At 36.1% G+C, this 22,554-nt stretch overlaps 5 protein-coding genes across 15 annotated transcripts; 2 read left to right on the forward strand and 3 right to left on the reverse strand.

Annotated features, from left to right (window-relative positions):
• Window positions 1–17: 17 nt before the first annotated feature.
• LOC101209693 (A-kinase anchor protein 17A) lies at window positions 18–3,360 on the reverse strand. Of its 6 annotated transcripts, XR_004214689.1 has the most exons (8): window positions 2,677–3,357; window positions 2,443–2,584; window positions 1,692–1,851; window positions 1,524–1,580; window positions 1,208–1,402; window positions 713–1,021; window positions 380–601; window positions 282–291 (listed from the first exon to the last, which is right to left on the reverse strand). XR_004214689.1 is itself a non-coding variant. In XM_031881473.1 (6 exons), the coding sequence occupies exons 1-6, from the start codon at window positions 3,197–3,199 to the stop codon at window positions 1,016–1,018; spliced, it is 1,083 nt and encodes a 360-aa protein (XP_031737333.1). In that variant the 5' UTR covers window positions 3,200–3,357; the 3' UTR covers window positions 669–1,015. The 6 variants fall into 6 exon arrangements, 3 of the variants coding, with proteins under 3 accessions (XP_031737333.1, XP_004142895.1, XP_031737334.1); XR_004214688.1 differs by lacking the exons at window positions 282–291; window positions 380–601 and adding an exon at window positions 18–135; XM_031881473.1 differs by lacking the exons at window positions 282–291; window positions 380–601 and having other exon boundaries at window positions 669–1,021.
• A 350-nt stretch (window positions 3,361–3,710) lies between these two features.
• Window positions 3,711–5,673, forward strand: LOC101210682. Its single transcript, XM_011651263.2, has 4 exons — window positions 3,711–3,940; window positions 4,642–4,747; window positions 5,001–5,053; window positions 5,287–5,673. The coding sequence occupies exons 1-3, from the start codon at window positions 3,828–3,830 to the stop codon at window positions 5,013–5,015; spliced, it is 234 nt and encodes a 77-aa protein (XP_011649565.1). The 5' UTR covers window positions 3,711–3,827; the 3' UTR covers window positions 5,016–5,053; window positions 5,287–5,673.
• Window positions 5,674–6,316: 643 nt separating this feature from the next.
• On the reverse strand, window positions 6,317–11,490 carry LOC101209448 (protein NPGR1). Of its 3 annotated transcripts, XM_011651264.2 has the most exons (7): window positions 10,746–11,490; window positions 10,552–10,641; window positions 9,246–9,508; window positions 8,866–9,130; window positions 7,447–8,684; window positions 7,177–7,324; window positions 6,317–7,040 (listed from the first exon to the last, which is right to left on the reverse strand). In XM_011651264.2, exons 3-7 carry the CDS (start codon window positions 9,435–9,437, stop codon window positions 6,730–6,732), a joined length of 2,154 nt encoding a protein of 717 aa, XP_011649566.1. In that variant the 5' UTR covers window positions 9,438–9,508; window positions 10,552–10,641; window positions 10,746–11,490; the 3' UTR covers window positions 6,317–6,729. The 3 variants fall into 3 exon arrangements, with proteins under 3 accessions (XP_011649566.1, XP_031737331.1, XP_011649567.1); XM_031881471.1 differs by lacking the exons at window positions 10,552–10,641; window positions 10,746–11,490 and adding an exon at window positions 9,958–10,450; XM_011651265.2 differs by lacking the exons at window positions 10,552–10,641; window positions 10,746–11,490 and adding an exon at window positions 9,976–10,449.
• A 1,149-nt stretch (window positions 11,491–12,639) lies between these two features.
• LOC101222327 (DAR GTPase 2, mitochondrial) lies at window positions 12,640–16,087 on the reverse strand. The gene is made up of 8 exons (XM_004142980.3): window positions 15,823–16,087; window positions 15,382–15,486; window positions 14,881–14,958; window positions 14,447–14,597; window positions 14,259–14,329; window positions 13,858–13,954; window positions 13,477–13,652; window positions 12,640–12,981 (listed from the first exon to the last, which is right to left on the reverse strand). The coding sequence occupies exons 1-8, from the start codon at window positions 15,988–15,990 to the stop codon at window positions 12,727–12,729; spliced, it is 1,101 nt and encodes a 366-aa protein (XP_004143028.1). The 5' UTR covers window positions 15,991–16,087; the 3' UTR covers window positions 12,640–12,726.
• A 632-nt stretch (window positions 16,088–16,719) lies between these two features.
• On the forward strand, window positions 16,720–22,049 carry LOC101209203 (WD repeat-containing protein ATCSA-1). Of its 4 annotated transcripts, none has more exons than XR_004214686.1 (9): window positions 16,720–17,234; window positions 18,821–19,075; window positions 19,145–19,304; window positions 19,847–20,022; window positions 20,107–20,350; window positions 20,938–21,092; window positions 21,198–21,268; window positions 21,384–21,452; window positions 21,558–22,049. XR_004214686.1 is itself a non-coding variant. In XM_011651268.2 (9 exons), the coding sequence occupies exons 1-9, from the start codon at window positions 17,085–17,087 to the stop codon at window positions 21,678–21,680; spliced, it is 1,422 nt and encodes a 473-aa protein (XP_011649570.1). In that variant the 5' UTR covers window positions 16,725–17,084; the 3' UTR covers window positions 21,681–22,049. The 4 variants fall into 4 exon arrangements, 2 of the variants coding, with proteins under 2 accessions (XP_011649570.1, XP_004142893.1); XR_004214687.1 differs by having other exon boundaries at window positions 21,569–21,624; XM_011651268.2 differs by having other exon boundaries at window positions 16,725–17,234; window positions 21,179–21,268.
• The last annotated feature ends 505 nt before the right edge of the window (window positions 22,050–22,554 follow it).

Genomic DNA, 22,554 nt, shown 5'->3' on the forward strand with positions numbered 1-22,554 from the left:
CATCCTCCTATCAAATATAATACTCCAAAATAATTCAATTCCATAGCTAATAATAATGTTACAGACAGCTCACCTAGTCTCCTGAAATACTTTACTTCATCTTCACCTACATTTTGTAAGTTTTTGTTTATGTACCTGATAACAGAACGCACATGTTAACGCTGAAAGTGTTGATTCTAGGAATATTTACTATCCAAAGTAACCATCTTTGTTCGAATTAATCATGATTTGATGTGGTACTTGTTCGATCAACTGGTCGGTTCAGTCAGTATCTTCTTTTATAGTTCATCTCTGTTATGATTGAAGAAACTAAGCATAAAACTCAATAGAATCTCTCTCAAGTTAGAAGAAAAGGAGGGTAGGTCAGTTGGGCTCTTACTCATTTCAACTCATATTAAGGCAACTGCTTGATTCCACAATAGTGTAAGTCAAGAACTAAGGATATTAAGTATATTGAGTAGCCACCTTCACATAATCCGAACTAACCACGGTTTACTTTTTTGCCTCCTATGGCAACCCACTTAAGTCATAGTTGTTGTCCAGTTGCATTTTATCATAACGATCTATTAATTATAATTGACGTATCATATCATAACATTACCTGCTAGATGCACCAAAAAAGGAGCAGATGATTGATAAGGTTTTGCATCCAAAAGCAAAACAGACTATAAAAAGGAAAGAATATGATCTCATACCGAAAGTTTTTATATACCTCCTCTCTGATAAATATGTTAGCTCCAGCCGGTTTCTTAAGCATTTATACAAAACTTTCAGAGGCCAATAGATTATATATGTGGGCCTGTGGGAGAGCAAAAAACATATTAGGACATAGATGATGCAATACAGCATCCAGCAATATAAGGAGGAGGCATCAAGTTGTAGAATTTTGCGTGAGGAACAGAAGGATGGTCGTCACAATTTGCAGAAGACTATTTGCGCTTATAAAAGGAGCTGCAAATAATGCCGGAAGCAAGCTTCAAGCTTTCACTGAGGCATCATGCCGAGTCAATTTCTCCTATTCCTGCAAGATTGATTCAAAATCAACATTCACCAGACCATAATAATTCCGCAGAACCATGCTACCAATTTCATGAATATACTAATATTGATAAAGAACAATAAGAAAACAAACCACAGTTTTATCCAACTATCATAATCTATCATAATTTCTTTCATATGGGTTCATTAGCTGAGCGTGATTGCTAACCTTGAACCTCTTGCGCCGTGAATCATCAGGAATGGAGCCTGAATATCTTTGTCGTCTTAAGGCCTCATTTTTAAATTGCCCTGCAGCCATTTCCTGCATTCTGCTGCCATTAACTGATGTTTGATTTCTTGAGTATTGGGTAAAACCATCCTTGTCCCAGGTGACCTCGTAATCAGCCCAGAGACGAGATCCTTGCTGCAGTGGGCAATTTGAGTTATCGTTAACATCTTGATCTTACCATCATACTTGCTTACACTCTACCTAGGCCATTTTTAAATGTATCAGGATACAAATTATCATCTTATTATATTACAACCGTGGGTGAGTTGTGATTTGTCCTTTTACATTGGTGACATTTCAATTTTATGGCTACCTGCCAAAAATATTAGAGGCAAGATGCTTCAGTGCTGAAGATAAAATTAGCCAAGCAACTCCAAACAACTTGATTACAAAATAGATCCTTTATAGAGAGGTAAATTCAAACCTTCTGCAATGAACGACCAGACAGCACCTTTAGAGCATTATAGAAATCCCTGTGTTTCTCAAACTGAACTGTTATTTTACAGTGTAAACCTGAAATTATGTCTTCTCCATCCTCATTGCCATCCTTGCCAAAATCATCGTCCACGGCGATATTTAGATTCCTGAGAGTGTGTATTTTAGGAAAAAACATGCTGATGATGAATCAAAATAGAACTCTACATAAAGAACCATACATAGCAAAAATGCACGTCATTATTTTTGTTAAATCACAAAATGACCTAAAAGAATCACCCAAAACTTTAAATCGATGAATGAAGGTAAATTTAATATTATATCACACTCCCCACATTTTCAACGAGTGAAAATCAATATTAATTGAGGAGGAAATAAAATTGCATGGTGGGTTTGAATACAGGATCAACAACCCTAGTACTATGTTAAATCACCAATTTACATAAAAGTTTAAGCAAATGGATGAAGGTAAATTTAATATTATATCATGTAACAACTTTATAAGGTGCAATATATTCCTCAATTCACACCAATGTGCAGAAGATCAAGGTAGAAAACCCACTCAGATCCTACAGTAAACCAAATATACAATGAACTAGCCATATAAATTGAGCTTGCATCAATTTGGAAGACCACAAAAAAGGAAGATGAAGCTAATGATCAAACCAAACTTGACAGGCAAAATAAACAGAGAAAAACATTGCAGAAGAAATTAGTTTAGGCTTAAATATAGACAAAACCTTATGCTTCCAAATGTAGAAAAAATGGTATGTGTGACCAACATAGATGGCTTAGACGAAACCCAAGGTTCGGCAAACCACCTTGATGGTGCTCCTCTCAAGGTAATGGTATCAGGTCCTTGGCTTCCACTTCTCGAATATCCTAAGGCAAAGTCAGGACAATTACAGACCAGAGCTTACTGCGGCACGGCCTAAATACCATTAAAATTTAGAAAGACGAGGAGATTGGCTTACCCTGATTCCCAAATGCGTAAAACTCCTCCCAATTTTTCTTCATTTCCTCAAAATTATCAGATTCCGGTATAACAACAATGAGTTTGAATTTGAAACCCTCAAGATTCAGCTCAATCCCATCCAATTTCTCAACCAGAAGTCGCCTCCAATCCAAAAACTTCTTCTCCAATGCAGAGACTTCCTCTTCTTCTTCCTCATATCTCTTGTTAGCAGTCTTCATAAAGGCAAGATCTCGCACGAAGAGAGTACCGCGAGCAAGTGGGTCTCCAGACTTCCGTGTCTTAAGCTGTTTAATACGTTTGATCACCAAATCCTCCTCAGGGACTATGACCGGAACTGAAAGAGAAGACTTGAGAAAGTCAATGAGAGCTCGCTTCAACTTCCACTCATCAAGAGATTTAGTCACTGAAGGGGTTGAAGGATAGACTGTGAAATTGAATTTGAGACGCTGTACAAGCTTCAGACCACTCTCCATTTCTAAGGATTCTGTAGGAGGTAGCGACTCCAAAGGTTTGATTGTCATTCTCGAACCTATCTCTGTCGCTCCTCACTACACTGTCCCTGTTACTAAATTAGGGTTTCGCTTAGCTCCTCCACGAAACGAACGAACGACGAGAACAACGATAAGCATACGCGACGGCGTTAGTGGTTAGCGCCTTTTTTAGCGAAAGAGTCTATTTTATTTGTTAATTCTCAAAATACATTATTTCTGTTTCTAAATTTTTAGAATGTTAATATAAAAGGCTTTTTTATTAGGAAAAAAAAAAGCTGGCATTTAAGGAATATTGTAATTCAAAATACAAATTTTTATTAATCTAAAAAAGAATTTGATATGAAAACTTAGATATTTACATATTCTTTTTTTAAAAAAAATTAAAATTTTCAAAATTTAGAAAAGAAGAAAAAAAATCCAAAATTAAACCACCTTGGATTAACCAAAATCAAATTAGATAAAGACAATAAAATAGAAGTGTAAGCTTGAAAAGAAAAAGCGCATAATTAGACAACGGTGTCAGATAAGGTTGAGTGTTGTACACTCAATCCTAACCGTCCAACATAATTTTCGAATTAAAAGAAAAATCTATATTCATAGTGGAAAATACCAATTGAAGATCTTCGTCGGGGAAACAACTGCAACTCCAAGTAAATCGATGGGGCAATGCGTGAGTTGTTTAGACGTAGGTCAAAAGCAACAGAGAAAAGAAGAAGAACGATTGGCTTCCGTCGAAGCTCGTGCCAAAGCTGCTGAAGCCGCTCAGAGAAGGTTTTTTTTCCTTTTTCCTTTACCTTTAACTTTCATTCCCAAATGTCTGTTCATCATGCTTCTTCTTTTTCAATCACAACGCCTTTTCATTTCTATTGGGGATTTCGTTGATCGTTTTGCCTTTTCAGTCGGTCCCCACAATTCCATTTTTGTCTGTGAACGTGAATTGTTTGGGATGTAACAATTCTGCAGGGGAATGAATTCTGTTTGAAAAATAATCGCACAACAGCTTGTTTGATTAGGGTTTTGTAGTTTGTCTACAAATTCCTTATAAATCTGTTGTTTTGAAAGTGTGATTTTATTTAGTAGTATGTAAAATTTAGCTTCTGTTAGAAACATGCCTGTTATCAAACTGATCTATAGTCTAGATCAGTTTAGTTTTATAAGCCTTCTTTTTCCAACAAAATTCGTAGTGCCGTAAAGGCTAAATAAGAAGTAAGCAAGAAAAGAGAAACTAGGAGTGCTCTAATTTGAGCTGATTGGATTGCTTCCACTAATTTTCACCTTATTAATGCCATTTGGTTTAAGTTGATTGCTTATTCATACCAAGGATGTGACTTGATAATGTATTGGCTACCAATTTTAGATTGAAATGGGAATTTCAAGTTAGGAACTTTGATGGGAATTATCCATGTGTTTTACACTTCTTTTAGATAAGAGATCCATGTGTTTTATACTGAAAGTGATATAAATATTTGCAGGCAAGAAGAGTTTGAAAAATCTGCTGCAGGAAGGGCTGCACGTGCTCAGTTGGCAGCAAATGCAAAGCAATCTGCTACCGCTAACAAGGGCGAACCAGTTCTTAAGGTCAGTAAATTTTAGCAGTTATTTTTCTTGTTTGTTAATTGATGTAAATTATATGGTAAGTTATAATTTTTTTCTTTATTGTTTGGGTGAGGGTGATGTATAGCTTAACCAACCCCATTACACGTTCACTCGTAGAAGATCTTTCACTTTTAGACACAATTTATTAGAGCATTTCACTGCTAGGCGTTGTTCGCTAGCAGTCGTTAATATAGCAAGCGATTTTAAATCTTCCTTCTTGTTTTTATGGATGCAGTGGAGTATGGGGTGAGGTCGTGCTCTATTGTCAGCTTCCACTTCTTTTTCACTGTAAGTGAAATTTCTAATCTGCTAAAGTTTAGTAAGCTCTTCTGCACATTATGTTTATCACTGTGAGATTAGTGAAGTTCTGTAATAATAAGATCTTTTCATTTTATCTCACATACCTGATTTCTAGGTAGCATTATAATAATATCTTCATGTATTGTTCCTATTTTCCCTTGCATTGCAATGTGATAAATCTTGTTCTATTCACTACTAAGAAGCAAATTTCAATTGTGCAGTATGTTAATAAAAGGAAAGGATTGTATATTTATCCGCATTCCTTGGCTCCGCTCATGCCTGGCTACTTGTCTATATTCCCAAGTCCAAGGCAGAATTCATTGAATGGAGCTGCAGTCTTGTATTTGTTATACATGAATCAAGGAAACAATAAGTGTGCGAACTTTTATTTTTTAACAATGCTTGTCCGTGTAAATTTTACCCTTAACTTGTTATGTCTCAGTCTCAACTTACAGTTCATCCATATTCAATTACTGTACAGACACTTCCCTGCACCAACTCCATGTTTGGCTCTGTTGACAAAACTGCCCAATGATATTTGCTAAGACATGCCACTGTACTTAACTTTGACATACAAATAAAATGTCGATTCTTTCTTTTTAAAGCAATTATTTAGCATGTTGCTGCAATAATACTCTATATTGTGGCAGAGAATATGTCAAGTAGAAATGCTTTCACTGTTGTTTTAGATATTTTCTGTTTAAATTTGGTCGAGTTTCTTTGGATATGTCAAATATATTTTAATTGGAAGAGTTAGTTCATTGGTGGTTCAAAATCCTGCAACCATACCAAGTGCCAACCAAGGATCAGCAGGCTACAAGATCATTGGCAGTCATTATGGTTCTTGACTATGAATGAAGTCAATTGGCCTGTGATGTTTATTTGACAAATTAGGGAGACTTGCCTGATGAACAGTCGTTGCCAGTCATTTTGGTTCTTGACTCTCATGGTTTAACTTTAAGCATCACAGATCCACACCCAGCAACTACCATCTTTTGGTTTGCTTCACAAACATGGCTTCGGGCCTTAGGCAATTTTCATACAACTTTGAGTACTATAATCATGTTCTTAGTTTTACTGGATGGAGCACAACAGATCTTAAAATTCTGCAATAATGTCACAATTACTGTAAAAAAAGAATTAAAAAAAAATCTTCATCTAAAGAGTTTTAGAAGTTTGGCGCATGGGATTGCAGTTATTCTTTTATTTTATTTTTGTATATTTTCATATTACTAATGAAGGACTTGCATACGCCTCTAAGATAATACACATTTTCATACTTCTTTTGATCCTCTTTTCTGGCCATGAATAAAGTCTTAACCTTATTTTGAAGCGGGGAAAGAGATGAAGTTGAATTGTTGATGATAAGAAGAAAATACTGCAAAAAATATGCTATTTACTTAATACACTACTAAATCCTTGATTCGCTACACAAAATTAGATGAGTAGAACTTGCAGAATTTGAAACCATACGTCTACCCTGAAATCTTGCTCAGCGTTGGTCCAAAATTCCTTCAGCTTTGAACAGATGGTGAGAGGTCAAGGAAAAGAACGTAGATGGAAAGAAGATTGGTGGAATTATGGTGGCGGCACAACCAATGAAAAAATTGAACTTCCACATCTGCTCAACTTACTAAGCTCCAAAGGGAACAACAAATATTCTTCTATACGAAACTCTGAGGTGGAGCCGATAGTTGGAGTTCATGTGCAGCTTGAAAAAAATCTGCAGCTTGTAGCAAAAGACCTTCCATTTTGGAAAGCATTCCAAGGTTGAGCCATGCTTCGTGGCTTGTAGGATCCAATCTTACAGCATTCATCAACAAGCTGCGCGCAATTGGAAGTGATTGGTTACCACATTTCATCAATACTTCTGCTGTTGATATGATACTTGGAATATAATCGGGATCAATCGATAGAGCGACAGAGAATGAAACAAGGGCTTCCTTGTGTAATGATCGAGCTTCAAAATACTTGCCTGCAATGGGTTCGGTTGAGTTCAACTTAAGTGAATAACTACTATATAATATATGGACATGAATATTTTCCTTGGCAACCTTGCCAACCATTTCATACTAAAAGACACAATAAAGATGATTAAAAAATAGTTCCACCTGTTGTATGCCAACCTCTGGGGCAATGAAAATCTAATGACTTGGCTTTGTTCAGACAGATTTCTGCATCCGCCCATGAAGCAAGTTTTGAATATATGGCAGCCAAATCCTGCCAGGCTGCCCGTTCCAAGTTACGTTCTGCCACTGCCTGCAAAAGGAAGATTTTAAAAGCTGTTGATCTGTTCCTGATGTGGAAAAGGGTCATGTGGCTATCTGTATCAATGGAGTAAAAACAAGCATAATATAGAAACAATTTAGAGGGGGGAAAACCTCCAGTTCCAAGTCCTTGGATTGGTCAAAGTTCTTAGTCCGAAGCTGATGTTCATCTCGTGCTTGAATTAGTGCTAGCAAGATTCTGTAGGTTTCTATTGCTTGCTTCGGCTGTTCCTGAGCAATTTTGAGGACAGCTTTCAATCGAAGAAAATCTAATTGGTCCATCCTATCAGCTTCATCCAAAGCAAAATCAACTATGGTTTCGGCATCCATGAGTCGTTTCTCAGCTGAAAGTATGAGGGTCAACAACTTCCAACCTCTTCCAGAGCCATCAGCCACCATATTTGAGTACGCCATTGCACTGTAGAAGGCAACATCAAGATTTCTCTGCACAGCATTTTCCAAGCTAATGTTAAACATTACTTCTGGATCATGCCTTCTACTGAGAGAAGAAATTCGTAGAGAGTTCAATGATTCTTTTTGGAAAAGAGTTCTTTCAGAGTCTGACACAGACGCTCTAGCTGCATTCCCATAGCAAATACCTAAATATTTGTGGGCTTCGGGGTTGAAATGTTTACTTTGTTCACTGGCCATATTCATCATTATATGAGCAAATTTAATTCCATCGCGTGCATATTTTGTATCCTCTGAACACAATTTTGCAAGTAACAGAAAAGAATGAAAATGGGGCTTGTGATTTACTTCAGAGGAACCGCAAACTTTTGTTAGAAGGTTCAGAGCTGCTTCATTTTGTTCTGCTGCATTGTAACATAGGGCAAGAAAGTACCACCTTTCAGCTCGACTATATATTCCAGGAAGGATCCGCTCCACATGCTCAGCGAGTAGTTCAAATTGTCTTGTGATAGAAAGTGCATAAGTCAGATGATTCATAATCTCTGGGTCCCAGTTTATTTCCTGCATCGCCACTTTCCTCACGAGTATCAGTAGCAGAAGGATTGCTTCTTCTACATTGTTTTTAGGTGTTCTTGGGCCAAATACATGAAATTTAAGGGGAAGGCTTGCTTCAACACCTCCATAGAGTAATGTCCCAGCCAATTCTTTCTGTATGGCAGCCAACTTGTTTGGATCTAGATTCCATGGTTTAACAAGGACTCGGCGATAGGCATTTATGGCCTCATCAAGACACCCTCCATTAGTCCACAGAGTAGGCAGTAATTCCAAAGCTCTGTGAAACATTTCCTGCAATTTGCAGTCTTCACCAATGCACTCGGGCATTCCATTAGGCAGAGCTGATTCCACCGTGTCAAGAATTATCCTGCACTCTTTTGCAGACTCTGATGAACAAGAAATATTATGATCAACAGCATAGTCAAACTGATAAATAAGATACACTTTAGTATCTAGTACATTGTTCCTCTGGCTAACCAATCGTAACATAATGCTGTTACACAATGTTGTCCTAAACCCTATATCCTATAAAACTATATATTAAGAAAATGTACAAGAGAAATTTACCTATATATCTGCCAAGTTCTTCCAGCGATTTTGCCTTGAGTAAAATTGCTTCAAGTAGTAGGCTAACGGAATGCATGGACATTACACCACTAGGGGGGGCGGTACTGTCACCTTTAGGACGAGGTTTTTCCTCCCTTGTCTTTTCAGTAATTGCCTTAACCATTCTTGGCGTCAAAGATTTAATGTCTATACCTTGAAAAACCTGTAGAGCAGCATCAAAATTTCCCCTTTGATATTCAAGCCTCCCCAGTAAAGCTCGGGCTTCCTAATTAAAAAAGTGGATAGAGTCGTTATCTTATAAGATGATGAGATGAATCCAGAAAATCAAGAAAAATATGAGTTATTTGGTCAAGGAGATTTGAAAAGATAAATGAAAGTACCTCGTAGTTTAATGAGAGGGCTTCTCTTAAAGTGGATTCAACTTCATCTACTTGAGAATCTTCAAATTTTAAATCCCAGTCTCCAGTTCTCGAGGAAAGGCAACTGGCCGAGAAATCTCTCGTCGCAAGTGACTCTGGGGACTGCGGTGGCTCTTCAAACTTGAATTGCTCTCCTGAACAAGCGCACAGCATCTTTTCCAGAATGGATTGAAAACTTTGATTGTCTTTCTCAGGTAATTATTCTTCTCCTCCGTCAGTTTGTTCTGGAATAAATTCACAGAATAACATCTATGAATGGTTCGCGTTCATTCATGAACGAAGTCAAGTGCTTCTAAGGAGTAATAGACTTAGAAATACAAATGTTGGGCAAAAAGGATACTGTAGTGTGGTATTCGAACACTGGGATTTGATGTTCGAGTTAAGTAAACTGAAAAAGGGACCTTCGTTTTACTTTTGCCGTATAGGGAATGGCGTGTACAACTTTGCAATGAAATAGTGGGAAGATAATGGCGGAATAGAAGCTCAGTAATACAAAATTAGGGGGAAACAGTAATGTTAGATTAATGACAAAGAAGAACAAGACAATATATGCAGAAAATAAGAAGATGAAATGGGCAACAAGAACAAGAAGACCAGTGCATATTTTTGGACTTTTCCATCGAAAGAATACAAAAACTCAGGATCTAAACGTGATTTTGAAATGAAAACCCACCAACTTGAAAACTCTCACCCTTATCCCAGTCTCCTTCTTTCGATTTGGAGCCTGAAGAAATTGATCCTTCTTCATTCAAGTATATCCAGTGCAAAGCATTTGAGATTATTTTCGAGTCTGAGATCTGAGTCATCTGCTACCTTGACGTGGGCTTTTCCTATGCTTTTCTCTTTTTTTGTGTATGATGACATTATTAGTGCAGAAAGGTCCTTTGTCTATGTTGGAATGGACTTTGTACCTCTACCTGTAGGGGCAGAGTTCGCAGATGCCTATGGATTCCCTCAATTTACTCTCTCTCCATCGGTTTTGAGGTTTGATGGGTTCGGTTTTTCTTTATTCTTTTAATTAAAAAGTTCGTGGCTTTATAATTTATTAAAGTAACCTAGATGGCTGAAATTGTAAATTTATTCTCTACATACATTCAGCAGCAAAGACCTCGATTGATGCTATCCGACAAAACAAATAAAAAAGATAACTTAAATCTTAGTTTTGATTTGGGAATTGCAAAACATCCAAACCCATTTATGATATTTATCATAAATTATAGATCAGGCTTTCATAAAATACTTTAAAAAGAACTAAACAGTCTCTCACTTATTAATATAATTCCAAATGCCTTTCAAACACTAGAGCGGCCAACACCAGCCAAAGGTTGATGGAATGACCAGCACGTGATATTTCCACCTGTCAGATTAAATAGAATGGGCGTTATGAGTAATCTCTGTACAACATTAAGAACGAGAATCAAGTAAAAAAAACAAAGGTCACTGTGGCATTTAAACAAACACCTGCCGTATGCTTAGATTATGGTTGCTAATCACTTTTTGACTGATCTCTGACCTTTCCTTTTTCCTACTACTTTTTGTTTCCAGACGTCAAACACAGCAATCGATGCATAAACAGTGATACAAACTAATCACTGCCGAAAATGGCGATTCAAATTTCAACCTCTTTTCTCCTCCGCTTCAAACAGAGCTTCCCAGTGGCGAATGGCGATACACATTCAGTTTCATCAACATTTCAGAAACAAACGAAGTTCGTTTATTAATGCCCACCAAATGGTTTGGACTGAAAGAACCGAGAGAGAGAGAGAGAAACCAAGAGAAGTGGGTCTGAGTTTTGAAGTTGTCGGTATGCGTCCATTCTTCAAAACGAGCTTCCGTCCAGCTCTCTGTAACTCAGAATCTTTACAGCTTTGAAGGAAACAGACAGCCCCACAAACCCATCAGTTCTAAACATTGGCTGTCGATGATCGGCGCAGCATCTTCGCCAAAATTTGTTCGAATAACAATTTACAATGACGGTCGAAGGTTTTGGAAAACTAAACCATTATTGCGAAAACATTATTGAGGGAGAATTTATGTTTGTACTGAAAATCTACCATTATAATGATTTGGAGGTGGCCCAAGAACCCCTAGCAATCTGCGCTGTCCATCATAGGGCCATAGTAAGGTGGTTGCAAATTGCAATGGCAAGGCAAAGTGGCCACTGACAGTTTCACGTGATGGAGCATCGCTTTCAAAAACTTCACACTTCGTTTCACTTCACTTTGATGCTATTTCAAGAAACAATTGTGACAAAAATAGATGGTTTACATATCACTTCATATAATTTAAGTCATCCCATTTTTATTATTATTACGTTTTTTTTTATCATTCTTGATGTTTTTGTACATTCCAAAGAAAATAAAGGATGGGATGTTTTTCTTAAAAGAAAAAAAAAATCAAAGCCAAATAGAACACACGTCATAGCCAACCAACCATATACCCAACACCCCTAAACAACATTATCTCTCTATATATATTTAAATATAAACTATTATTAAGGAATGTGATCAATACTAATAAAAATCAATTAAGAAGTTGTTTTATACACTGTGATATATTTAAAAAAACATGAGGGTGTGAAAAATATTGTAGCATTCCAATTTCGTAGGAGGGTTCAAGAGTTATTATCAAATCAATCTTGCTCAATCGTACACAAGCTCCAAAATTGATTAATTTGCAATTAAATTTTATTTAAAATATATATATCTAATACTTCAAAATACAACCATGCCTCCACCACTCACCAACAACTAAGTTGCATTTGCATTTATCTCCAATAAAGGTCATTTTTCTTTTGTGAAAGGATTGTTAGTTGAAACTTTTATAAAGTACGACACTAGAAAAAAATGCTATACTGTACCAAAGATTCTTTTTTTTTAAAAAAAAAAAACTTGTTAACTCAAAATTGCTTCAAAATAAACCACTCTCTTGTCTTTTCCATTAAAAAAAGAAAAGAAAAGAATACATAGGAGTGAGCTTGTGAAGTAGTGGTACAGTACATGATATACAAGTAGCAGGTTTACTTCAGTTAAGACAAAAATGGAGTGGTGACTACTTAGAAAATAAGATTCCACGTAGCCGTATACTTTGACGGTAAAGCAAGGAAAATGACAAACAACAAAAATTACTGACTAAAAATTATTCATTCCCAAACGTAAGACTTTTCTTCCTTTCTTTCTTAATAAAGCCTTATCTTTCCAATTTTCTTATAGGCAAATTTATTTCCTTGGTCGACACTTTCAACAAAACTATATAATATATCATATATTATCATACTGTTAATAATTAAATGCATCTTAAAAGACACCTATTTCTTTACTATTTAAAAGTTTTAATTAAATCAATTATTTTTTAATTTTTTCCAAACTATAGTAACCAAATTTATAAATTAACCTAAAAAAGGTTGAAATTTTAATAGTCGATAATTTTACAAAGATTTTGCTCACCGAGTATTAACAAGTGGCAATGAATCAAGTGTATAACGACCCAACCTCCCAGTACGATAAAGATTCAAAAGTTTTGCAGCAACCTTGATAGTAGCATTATTGCAAAAATCCATAGGAACGTGCAAAGCTTTGTGCAGGGTATGTAATTGTGTCTCAATAAGACTTCCCATTTCCTTTTCATCCTCCAAATTGCCATCAAAAGATGATCTAGTCTCGAAGAGAGCTCTACGAACTTCATTTACAGTAATGTCCTGCATCCACAGCCAGCTATATCATTTCACTCATGTGACATTTCTATCAACGGTTTCATTAATGTAGGTCCTGTTTTAGGTCGATACAAGTGTTTTTAAGCACTTCAAAAGTCTATCCAAACAGTCCTATAGTATATTCTTAAGCCTACGCTCTAGCCTATTTAACCCAACTGGAGTTTTGACATCCAATGGTAAATTGTCAAATGTAGGTTTAACTTAGCAGTTACTTTTAATACAGATAATAAGCATATCACTAGTGTGACAACCACGTGTCCTCTCTCTAATAATAGATAGAGAAAATGTAAAAACTAAAGACGTCTACAAAGACTTTAGTTGCCAAATAAACGCGCATTAATTAGGTTTAGTATACATACATAGTGATTTTAGATGAAGAAGAGAACCATATAATGCCTTATAACTGCGTGTGATCAGACGGATGAAAAAGAGAATCATATGCATATATAATGCTTTTAGATGAAATACGATGCATTATACCTGCGTGTGGTCGGATGGATACCTCCTTCTCTGTTTCTCTAAATTTGAGGGAGTTGAACACTCCAACGAAATGGCAGACAAATTTGCCCACTTCTTATATTTAACACTCGAGTTGACGATAGTTAAAAGGTACTGAACAATTACATGTTCTCCGACTAAAATATCTCTAATTGCCCCTACAGTTTGAAGGCAAAACAAAAAAGTTAAACAGTTTCAAGATTCTCAATCAACTCCACAGTCTCCGAACTAGCACAAACGTTGTATAAGATTAAAAAGAACACACAAATATGTTTACCACTTGATATGCATGTTTCAGTATCTTTCATTGGCTTAATCAATTTAAGAAAGAAAGATGGATGGACTGGATGCATGATATTATACCTGTTAAAGCAAGTTTGGAACAGACTTCTATGTCGTCAATCTTGGGAGGAAAAATGCCTGGGGTGTCTAATACATAAATATTGGGATGACTAGCTATCTGCAATTCAAAGCAACTCAAAAAAAAAAAAAAATTATTAAAATCTTATACAAGATAATAGTACACATTATCTTTGCTCCTGCAAGTAGGGATAGATGATATTCTTGACCATAGTTCCATTTGAGATTTTTTCTTGACTACCCACAATTAGAAAATCGAACAACATTGACCCTTTTAAACCATTCTTCATCCGAAATATGCTAATGTAAAAATTTAAATAAACACCTTAACAGCTGAGTCTGTAAACCCAAGATAGCAAGACAACTTCCCCACCAACTACAACGTCGGGAGACAGATAACAAACCTTCAAGCTGCTGATATTTTTTGTTTCACCGGGCTGTGAACTCACTACAGCATGCTTCAACTTTCCTTTTTCTGTGAGATGAGCAGTTCTTCAAAATTTCACAAATAGAAATTCTTTGTAATTAGATAAATAACAATAACTACTCGTCCAAACAATTCCAGGATCAGCAGCTCAAGAAAACTTCATACCTGCAGCACTAATTCTCCCAATTTGATGTAGAGAATTGGCAAGGGCCGACTTACCAACATTTGGAATTCCAACCAGCATCATCGTGGTGGCATGGCTGGAATGACCGCTTTTCTTCAATTCTCTAACTCTAGCTTGAAGAAAATTCAAGAACTGTATGAAATGAAACAATGTCATTCACAAATCACTGTTATACAAAAATAAATACGGCCAGGTAAAAAGATTAAATAACTAACGGATTGTCCCCTGAAGAGAAAGTATCAGTTGCAAAGTGGGATATATAAAAACTACATTTAGTTGGCACTTAATTGTACAAGAAAAGCAATATTAGAGAGAAAAAAACACATATATTACGGAAACATCATACAAACTATAATCAGCAGCCTTTCTAGGCCAAAAAGAAAGTATAACGAACACAAAAAGATTAGTTCTTTACCTCCCTAATATTCTCTTTATTGTGGGAATTAACGCCATAAGAGATGCAGTTGTGGTCTTCAAAATGCCGAGTCCAGACCTATTCATAGGTCAAGTATAAACATGAGGAAAAATAAATACTGACTGATAAGTCATTTTAAATATAATTCAAATTTTAATAGAATAGATTACATCATAAATGATAGCTAAGTAAAAATCCACTTTCATATTGTAATATAATTCCTTCTTTTTATAAGAAACAAATAACATTCTATCCAAATATAATTGCAAGGTCAAGTAGATGACTGTGGATCCAATTTAAACCGAAAGGGGAAAATCTCTTAGATATGTGAAAGTCATAACAATTGAAAATGATAAAACCCATGGTCCAAGGGCAAACAATAAATTCCATCCCACAGATATTCCATCCGCATTTTACGTTCTTCTCTCTTCTCTCCCTAAATATCCCACAAAATTGTCGTTGTTATGTTCAATCAAGAAACTAGGGGACAGACTTCCTAACCTCTGTTTGTGATTGATCCGCCAGGTCTGTCTTGTTCAATACAATGATTCGTTTCGATGATGGTGGATGGTTTTTCATCATTTCATACTCCGATGACGTTGGAATCTGGAAACAAAACAAAATTAAACAAGCAATAACACAGAGAAACAAACAAACGTTCAAGCGATGCTTTCCCTCCTTCAGAAAAATAGCAATCCTCCATGTTCGTTACAGCTTCAATGTTCCTAGATCATTGTATCGAAGACGAACCGAACCACCACATTTAAGAATAAACAAATCCAGGTTTCCGAAAATATTGAAACAAAAGAGGTAGCGAGAAATAAACTAAAACTACGAACTGAACACACTACGAACCGGAAAATCAACGAACAGATGAATCGCCAGTACGAAATTAAACAATATGCAATGAGAGGGAGTAAGCGACAGTAAGAGATTGCATACCCTAGCATCTCTGACTTCAAGAACAAAGTCGACTAGTGGAATTCGTTCGGCGACAGCGCGAGAAGCAGCCTCCATGTGAGCATCGTACCATCCGCTGGAGATGCGATTTCCGGCAGCCAGTTGGTTAATAGCCGTACCAATTTTTCTCATCAACGTTGCCGCGGCCATTTTGGCTCCAAAACTTTAAATCGACGAGTAGACGCGAAAGGTTGTATAGTCTTTTCGCGGGGTGGATGTTTGATTCGATTCGGTTCGGTCCAGCTGTGCAATTGGTTTTTATAGACGGTGAACGGTCGAAAATCACATAAAAAGTTCATGAATTAGAAAATTGTGTATATAGAAAAAAAAAATCATAAGCATAATTAAAACTAGAGAACAAGATTAAAAAAAAAAATCAAAACCCCTATGTCATATAATATAATAACATTTTAGCATCACAACCTCGTTAATGAAAATTACGTCTATTTATCAAGTATTTGAGTTGAAAACATTTTTCAAATATAAATGGAATGTAGCATGCATGTAGTTGACAACAACTATAACCTCTAAATATGCATCTTTGTGCAATGCTACAGAAAAACAACTATGAGGTATAGTCTAAATGTAATTTAGAAAATAATAAAAATGTTGAACTATATTTGAGATATGTTAACACGCATCTATTTATTTTTTCAATGAAATTATATAAATTGGTTACATTTTTACACCTCAGAAATATATATATATGTAATTGAATTATACAAACCAACTGGAATAATCCGCGACTCTTATAACTAATTTAGGGCTAGAAAGAGTCGGTTGATGGTTTGTTTAGGTTTGTAAGATTAAGACAAAAGTGAGTTGGATGCTGGAAGGTTTGGTAGAAGTTGGGCCAAAACGTCTTTGAAGTATTGGATTTGGTAGCCCTAATCACAGGGAAGCCCAAACCGATCATCTTTCTTCTCTCCGAAGAAGTCCCAATAATAATTGAGAGAGAGAGGGAGAGGGAGAGATAACGAAAGAAGGATTAAGGAACAGAGCGAGCACCGGATCAGGAGGAAGGAAAGAGGAACAGTGGGTGGGGGTAGAATAAGCTTGAAGAAGAAGCTTCAATTGGTGACCACCGAATTGGGGTTGCAGAGCACTTATATATCTTTGAACTTCATAGCTTGTCAACGCTCTGTGTTTGAAGGAATCAAGTGGGGAAGATACTGTTGCAGAAAATAGATAGAGACAGAGAGGAAGATACAGCGTTTTTGCATGAGGGCAAAGATGCTTGGAGAATGTGGAAGAATATTAGAGATAGAGAAGCGGGAAAACTCCGCCCAAATTCTTTTGCAAATCGTGTTAAATCCGATCGAACCAGCTCTCTGCAACTTTCCAATCATAAGGATATTGTCTCTCCCCATAGAGGTTCCGTCAACTCACTTCAGGTAATCATGGATCCATTTCTTATCACATTTTCAAACATTTTGGATTTCAATGGATTCAAGTGAATGAAGTTCGAATTTGCTCCATTATACTTTCTTTGTGGTTAGAATTTAGATCTTCTCGTCACTAGATTATGATATTTTTGGCCATGTCGAATTCTTTTGGGGTTTTATTTGTACGTTGTTATTAGTGGGTAGTAAGTTGCCTATTTCTGCTTGTAATCGAACGCTCGTCATGATTAGTCATGCTCTTCGATCGTAATTCATTTTTGTAAATTGTACAGCGCGAAAAAGGAAAAGGGAAATTTGGTTGTGGATTTTCATTTAGTATTGTGGCCTACAACAGAAACCTAAAAGCTTCGAATATGTGTAGCTGAAATTCTAAGTTATAACAGTATAGTCGGAATTTGATGTTGTCGGCGGAAGTTCCAAAACCACGCGGGAAATTAGCTACTGTTCTCTCTCTCTTCTTCTGAGAAGTAGATAAGGTTATGATACCATGAATGCTCGAGACAGGAGAGACAGAAGAGAGAACAAAAGAAGTCAGAAAACGGAAAATGAGCTAAGATGGATGAAAACAAATTGTATTAAATAGAGAGTTTTGTAATAAATCAACAAAAATGGCAGCATATGAAAGGTAAATTAACATAACAGAAAGTAAGGATCACAAGCGGCCGAAATACATAAAAATAGAAGAAAAGTAAGAATTGTAGTAAAATCTTCCCAAAATGGTTTCAAACACTTCAAGTTCTTAATAAGGTAGTTAGTTGTAGGACTTTATGTTCTTGATTCTGTTCTCCTAAGCCAGTGTCAGAAGTTGGGATGCCCTCTGTCGAATATTCGTAAAGAATTTTTCCTTTGGAACTTTCTAAAGCTACGGAGTTTGTAATTAGACTTAGTTGTTTACTTTTTGGAAAACAGTTAAAAAACTGATTCTGTCACGAACCAGATGGAGAACTACAAAGGATAAGTCTATGGAGGAACTTTAAATCTCTACTGGTACTCCAATGAAAATATGAACTCAATTTGTTGCATCGTATAGGTTACTGGAGTAATGGTATTTACTATTTTTCATTTACCCAGCAGAATTAGCTTAATGTTGTACTTTTTCTTAATCTTGATTTCAGTATATGTCATGCGTAGGAAGGAAATTTTTCAAACAGATGCCATAAAGAGCAATCTTTAGTAAGCATTTTATCTGATTGGCATTCGTGTTTTTCTAAATATAATTCTGGTTATGTTGATAATTCTATTAATATATTTTATATTTATTTAGATGGTCTTTGAGGTCATGGGTTTAAACCATGGTGGCTCGTGGTATATGAAATATTCTATGAGTTCTTGACATCAAATATTGTAGAGCCAAGCACATTGTGCCTGAGAGTAGTCAAGGCGCATGTAAGTTGGCTTGAACACTTGCGGTTATTAGAAAAAAAGTTTGGTGTTATAGAGCTAATTGAGCGTTTGATGTTATTAGATTGATTTTTGTTTGATTTTATTCTTTAGTAGGTATATCTGTTCAAATTTCATAACATGCTTATAAAACTAATAAGAACAACTAGCACCGACATTCTGGGTCATGAAATCAGGTTGATTTGACAGAGGGGAGATATTTGTTATCTGGAGCATCAGATGCATCAGCTGCTGTTTTTGATATTCAACGTGCAACTCATTCCGAGGGTCTCATTGCAAAGCACCAATGCATTTTTGCAGTTGATAAGCAGCATGAACATGGACATAAATATGCAATATCCTCAGCCATATGGTATCCTGTCGATACTGGATTGTTTGTCACCGGCTCATTTGATCATCACATTAATGTCTGGGATACAAATACAACTCAGGTACGTAACTTAGAGGTTGTGGGTTTTACGCAGCAACTTTTGTTAAAAACTAATATCTCCATCTTGTAGGTGGTGGTGAATTTTAAATTGCCTGGAAAAGTTTATAGGACAGCCATGTCCTCTTTGGCAACATCGCACATGCTGATTGCTGCTGGAACAGAAGATGTCCAAGTTCGCCTGTGTGATATTTCTTCCGGAGCATTTTCTCACACATTATCTGGACATCGTGGTATGGTTATGATTTATCAATTATCTTCAATTAGAGTTATCGCTCTGTTTAAGTTATTTGTGCTACCTGAATTAAAATACCTAAATATATGACAAGATTAGCAACCAGCAACCATAATTCTTTCTTTCTAGTTATGATTAGCATGTGCCTGTGTCTATTCTGGTTTGACTTTGAAAAAACGTGTGGAGTTAGGCTTCAGAAATTGAACTGAATACAATTTGTGATCCAACTTTCCGCTGGTTTCCTGGACAACATAAGTAGAATGTAATGAAACAAAGATGAAACAGCTACATCTTATCTTCACCATACTTCTATTGAAATGATCAAATTGTAGGTAGTACAGTGGTGTTGAACAGTGATCTATGTCTGTTGCCTTCTAATTTTTCTTTCCCATTATCTAGTATAATATTCATCTTACAATTTGCAACACCTGATTGTATTATGAAATTCATTCAACCAGTTGACCTGTGTTTAAAGTTTTGCCTAAGTATCTTTGTAAGCCTATAGCTATTAATATTAATGTTTATATTATTGATTTATAGATGGTGTAATGAGTGTGGAATGGTCAGCATCTAGCGAGTGGGTTTTGATTACTGGAGGATGTGATGGAGCTATACGCTTTTGGGACATCAGACGAGCTGGATGCTTTCGTGTCCTAGATCAGTCTCAATCTCAGCTTGGGAGACGTCCCCCCATTTCAGGATGGACTGCAAATAAGGTCCCCCTTTTTTTAGTTTGGTTCTCACCTTATCCACCAGTTCTTTTTTTCTAAATTAACAGATTTCATGTTACTCTTTCTCAGCTCTCAACATCTAAGTCTCTCTTGGCCAGTCAGGGTTCAAATATGAAATCTCGTATACCTCATAAGAAACTAACCAATGGAAATGCAACAAAGCCATCATCGACAGGTAAACTGCCAGCTAAGGGATCCACAAGGCAGAGGTTACACCCAGGGCTTTTGTCTGGTCAGGATCGAGCAGTTTCTCACTATGGTGCTGTCACTGGATTAAAAGTAACCGGAGATGGCATGTACCTACTCAGTGCAGGTTGAGTTAACCTCTCAACTCTTTCCAATCCAATTAAGTATGGTTTGATTGTATTATATTCACGTCTTCTTTTGGAATTAAATAGTCTATAATAAGGCATGATTTCCTCATGTATGCAGCTGCAGAACTCCATGTCTAGATAGAGGAAAAAATTAGTGAATTGATTAGCACGAGGGGAATTTAAAATGAGATTGCATTATGATTATTTTTAAAAAAATTGAAAAGGAAGATACCATTGTGATAAGAAAATGATCAGTATTTTATATATGGTAGTCATGTACCCTACTTCTTGGTGATAATGATGCTGTTAGGTATGTTGTAACATCAATTCAACAACAAGATCTGTGTTAATCTTTATTCTGTTCTGAAAATTCATGATGGTTGGGGAATTGAATTTTTTAATACACCCTCTGCCTCTCTCCGCTGTGATATAATCATATAATTAATTCATTGACGCCAATTCATCAGCAATGTCATCTTCTTAAGAATATTTTTAAATAGTTTTCTTTTTCACAATCGATTGAGGTTCCCATGTTATACTGTAAGATAGATTATGATCAGATGTAAAAGCTGGATTTTGTTTACAGGTTCTGATTCAAGGTTAAAGTTGTGGGATGTTGAATCCGGGTGCAATACACTTGTGAACTTTGAAACCATTCGGTTACAGACCAATAAACCATTGCAATTAGCCACATCTCAGGATTCATCCCTTGTATTTGCCCCATGCATGGCGACTGTTAAAGTACATCCTTCTACATACATGTTTGAGTTTGTTTCTTTGTGTACACAACTTGCGTGTAAAATCTAGTTGACTTCTTGAACTTTTAGGCATTTGATATGTGGACAGGGAAGACATCCCTGACATTCAGCGGCCACTATGAAGGTGTGAACTGTTGCTGGTATAATTTCCCAGATCAGGTACGACCATTTCTCTCAACCATAACCTTCTGCCAGTCGGTTGGTTTAACTGAATTCGGAAAATATAATGATGGAATAAATTAAAGTTGCTTCAAAGTTCTGCAATGTACTTCAGGAACTGTACACCGGTGGCAACGATAGGCAGATTCTTGTCTGGTCACCATCCCAAAACTCTACCGAACTGGTACACCTTCTAAACTCATGCCTATTCCTGGAATTAATTTGACTCTGCTTGCATATTTTTCCATTAATACCATTGAAGTTACCCTGGTAGCTTATTCCATTTCAGTGGACTCGCAGGATTGGGAATCAACTGCAGACAAGGATAACTGGAGCGACTGATTGTCGTCAACAAGGAAGTTTGGTTTCAATGGTGATGTCAACCCCGAGACTCTGCTCACCATGTACATAACTATCGAGATGTGTTTCATCTTTCAATGACTCCCTTTCTCTTTCAAACTATCAATTAGGACGTGCAAGTATACTATAGCGTGGACTTGGAAAAAGCCCACACCATGTTCATTACCAATAAACATGTTATGTTGCAAGCCTACCGACGTCTTGGGTTTGAATGTGTAACTTGTTTTCGTCGAGTTTCGTGACTTTGTTATAGTGTCTTTGGATTGGCGATCCTTACAATTGAAAACTTCCGTTTGTTCTAGAATTTTAGTCATGATTTGGAGAAAGATAAACTTTGTAGATTATAACTTTGACCAGCTTTCTATTTTCATTTTTTATATGTACGTTTTAAAGAAATATATTGAGGGGAAAATATAATTTATATTATTGTGGTCCTAAAAACTTTTAGCTGTATTAATTAAATATTCAAACTAATAATGAGAAAAAGTTTTCTTTTTGTGAAGTACGAACTTGATGGATGAGACTACAAAAGCAACGATCACCAAGATACGTCAACGAATCTCTGGGTAAAGATTTGCGGTATATTTAGTTATGATTTTGAAATTGACAAAATTATTTTCTCATATTCAAAATCGTTTTCAATTATAGTTAATACTTAATATGTCTAGTGATTTTTAAAATGACAAAAAATGGTTTAAATCATTCTAAAATATCACATAAGATTATCATCGTTCCCTTCCACATTGTGATTGAAGACAATTGTTATTATAAGAAAATTATCAGATGGAAGGTCAAGATTAGTTGTTGAATTTAATTAGAGGCCAGCCCTCGCGATCAGCTTATTATAGGCATGCGGATTTCTGCCTATGTTTAATAATTAATTCTACAATCGAAAGGGAAACAATTGACCAAATATATGTATATCA

Source organism: Cucumis sativus, chromosome 2 (assembly GCF_000004075.3).
Source record: "Cucumis sativus cultivar 9930 chromosome 2, Cucumber_9930_V3, whole genome shotgun sequence".
Lineage (NCBI taxonomy): Eukaryota > Viridiplantae > Streptophyta > Magnoliopsida > Cucurbitales > Cucurbitaceae > Cucumis > Cucumis sativus.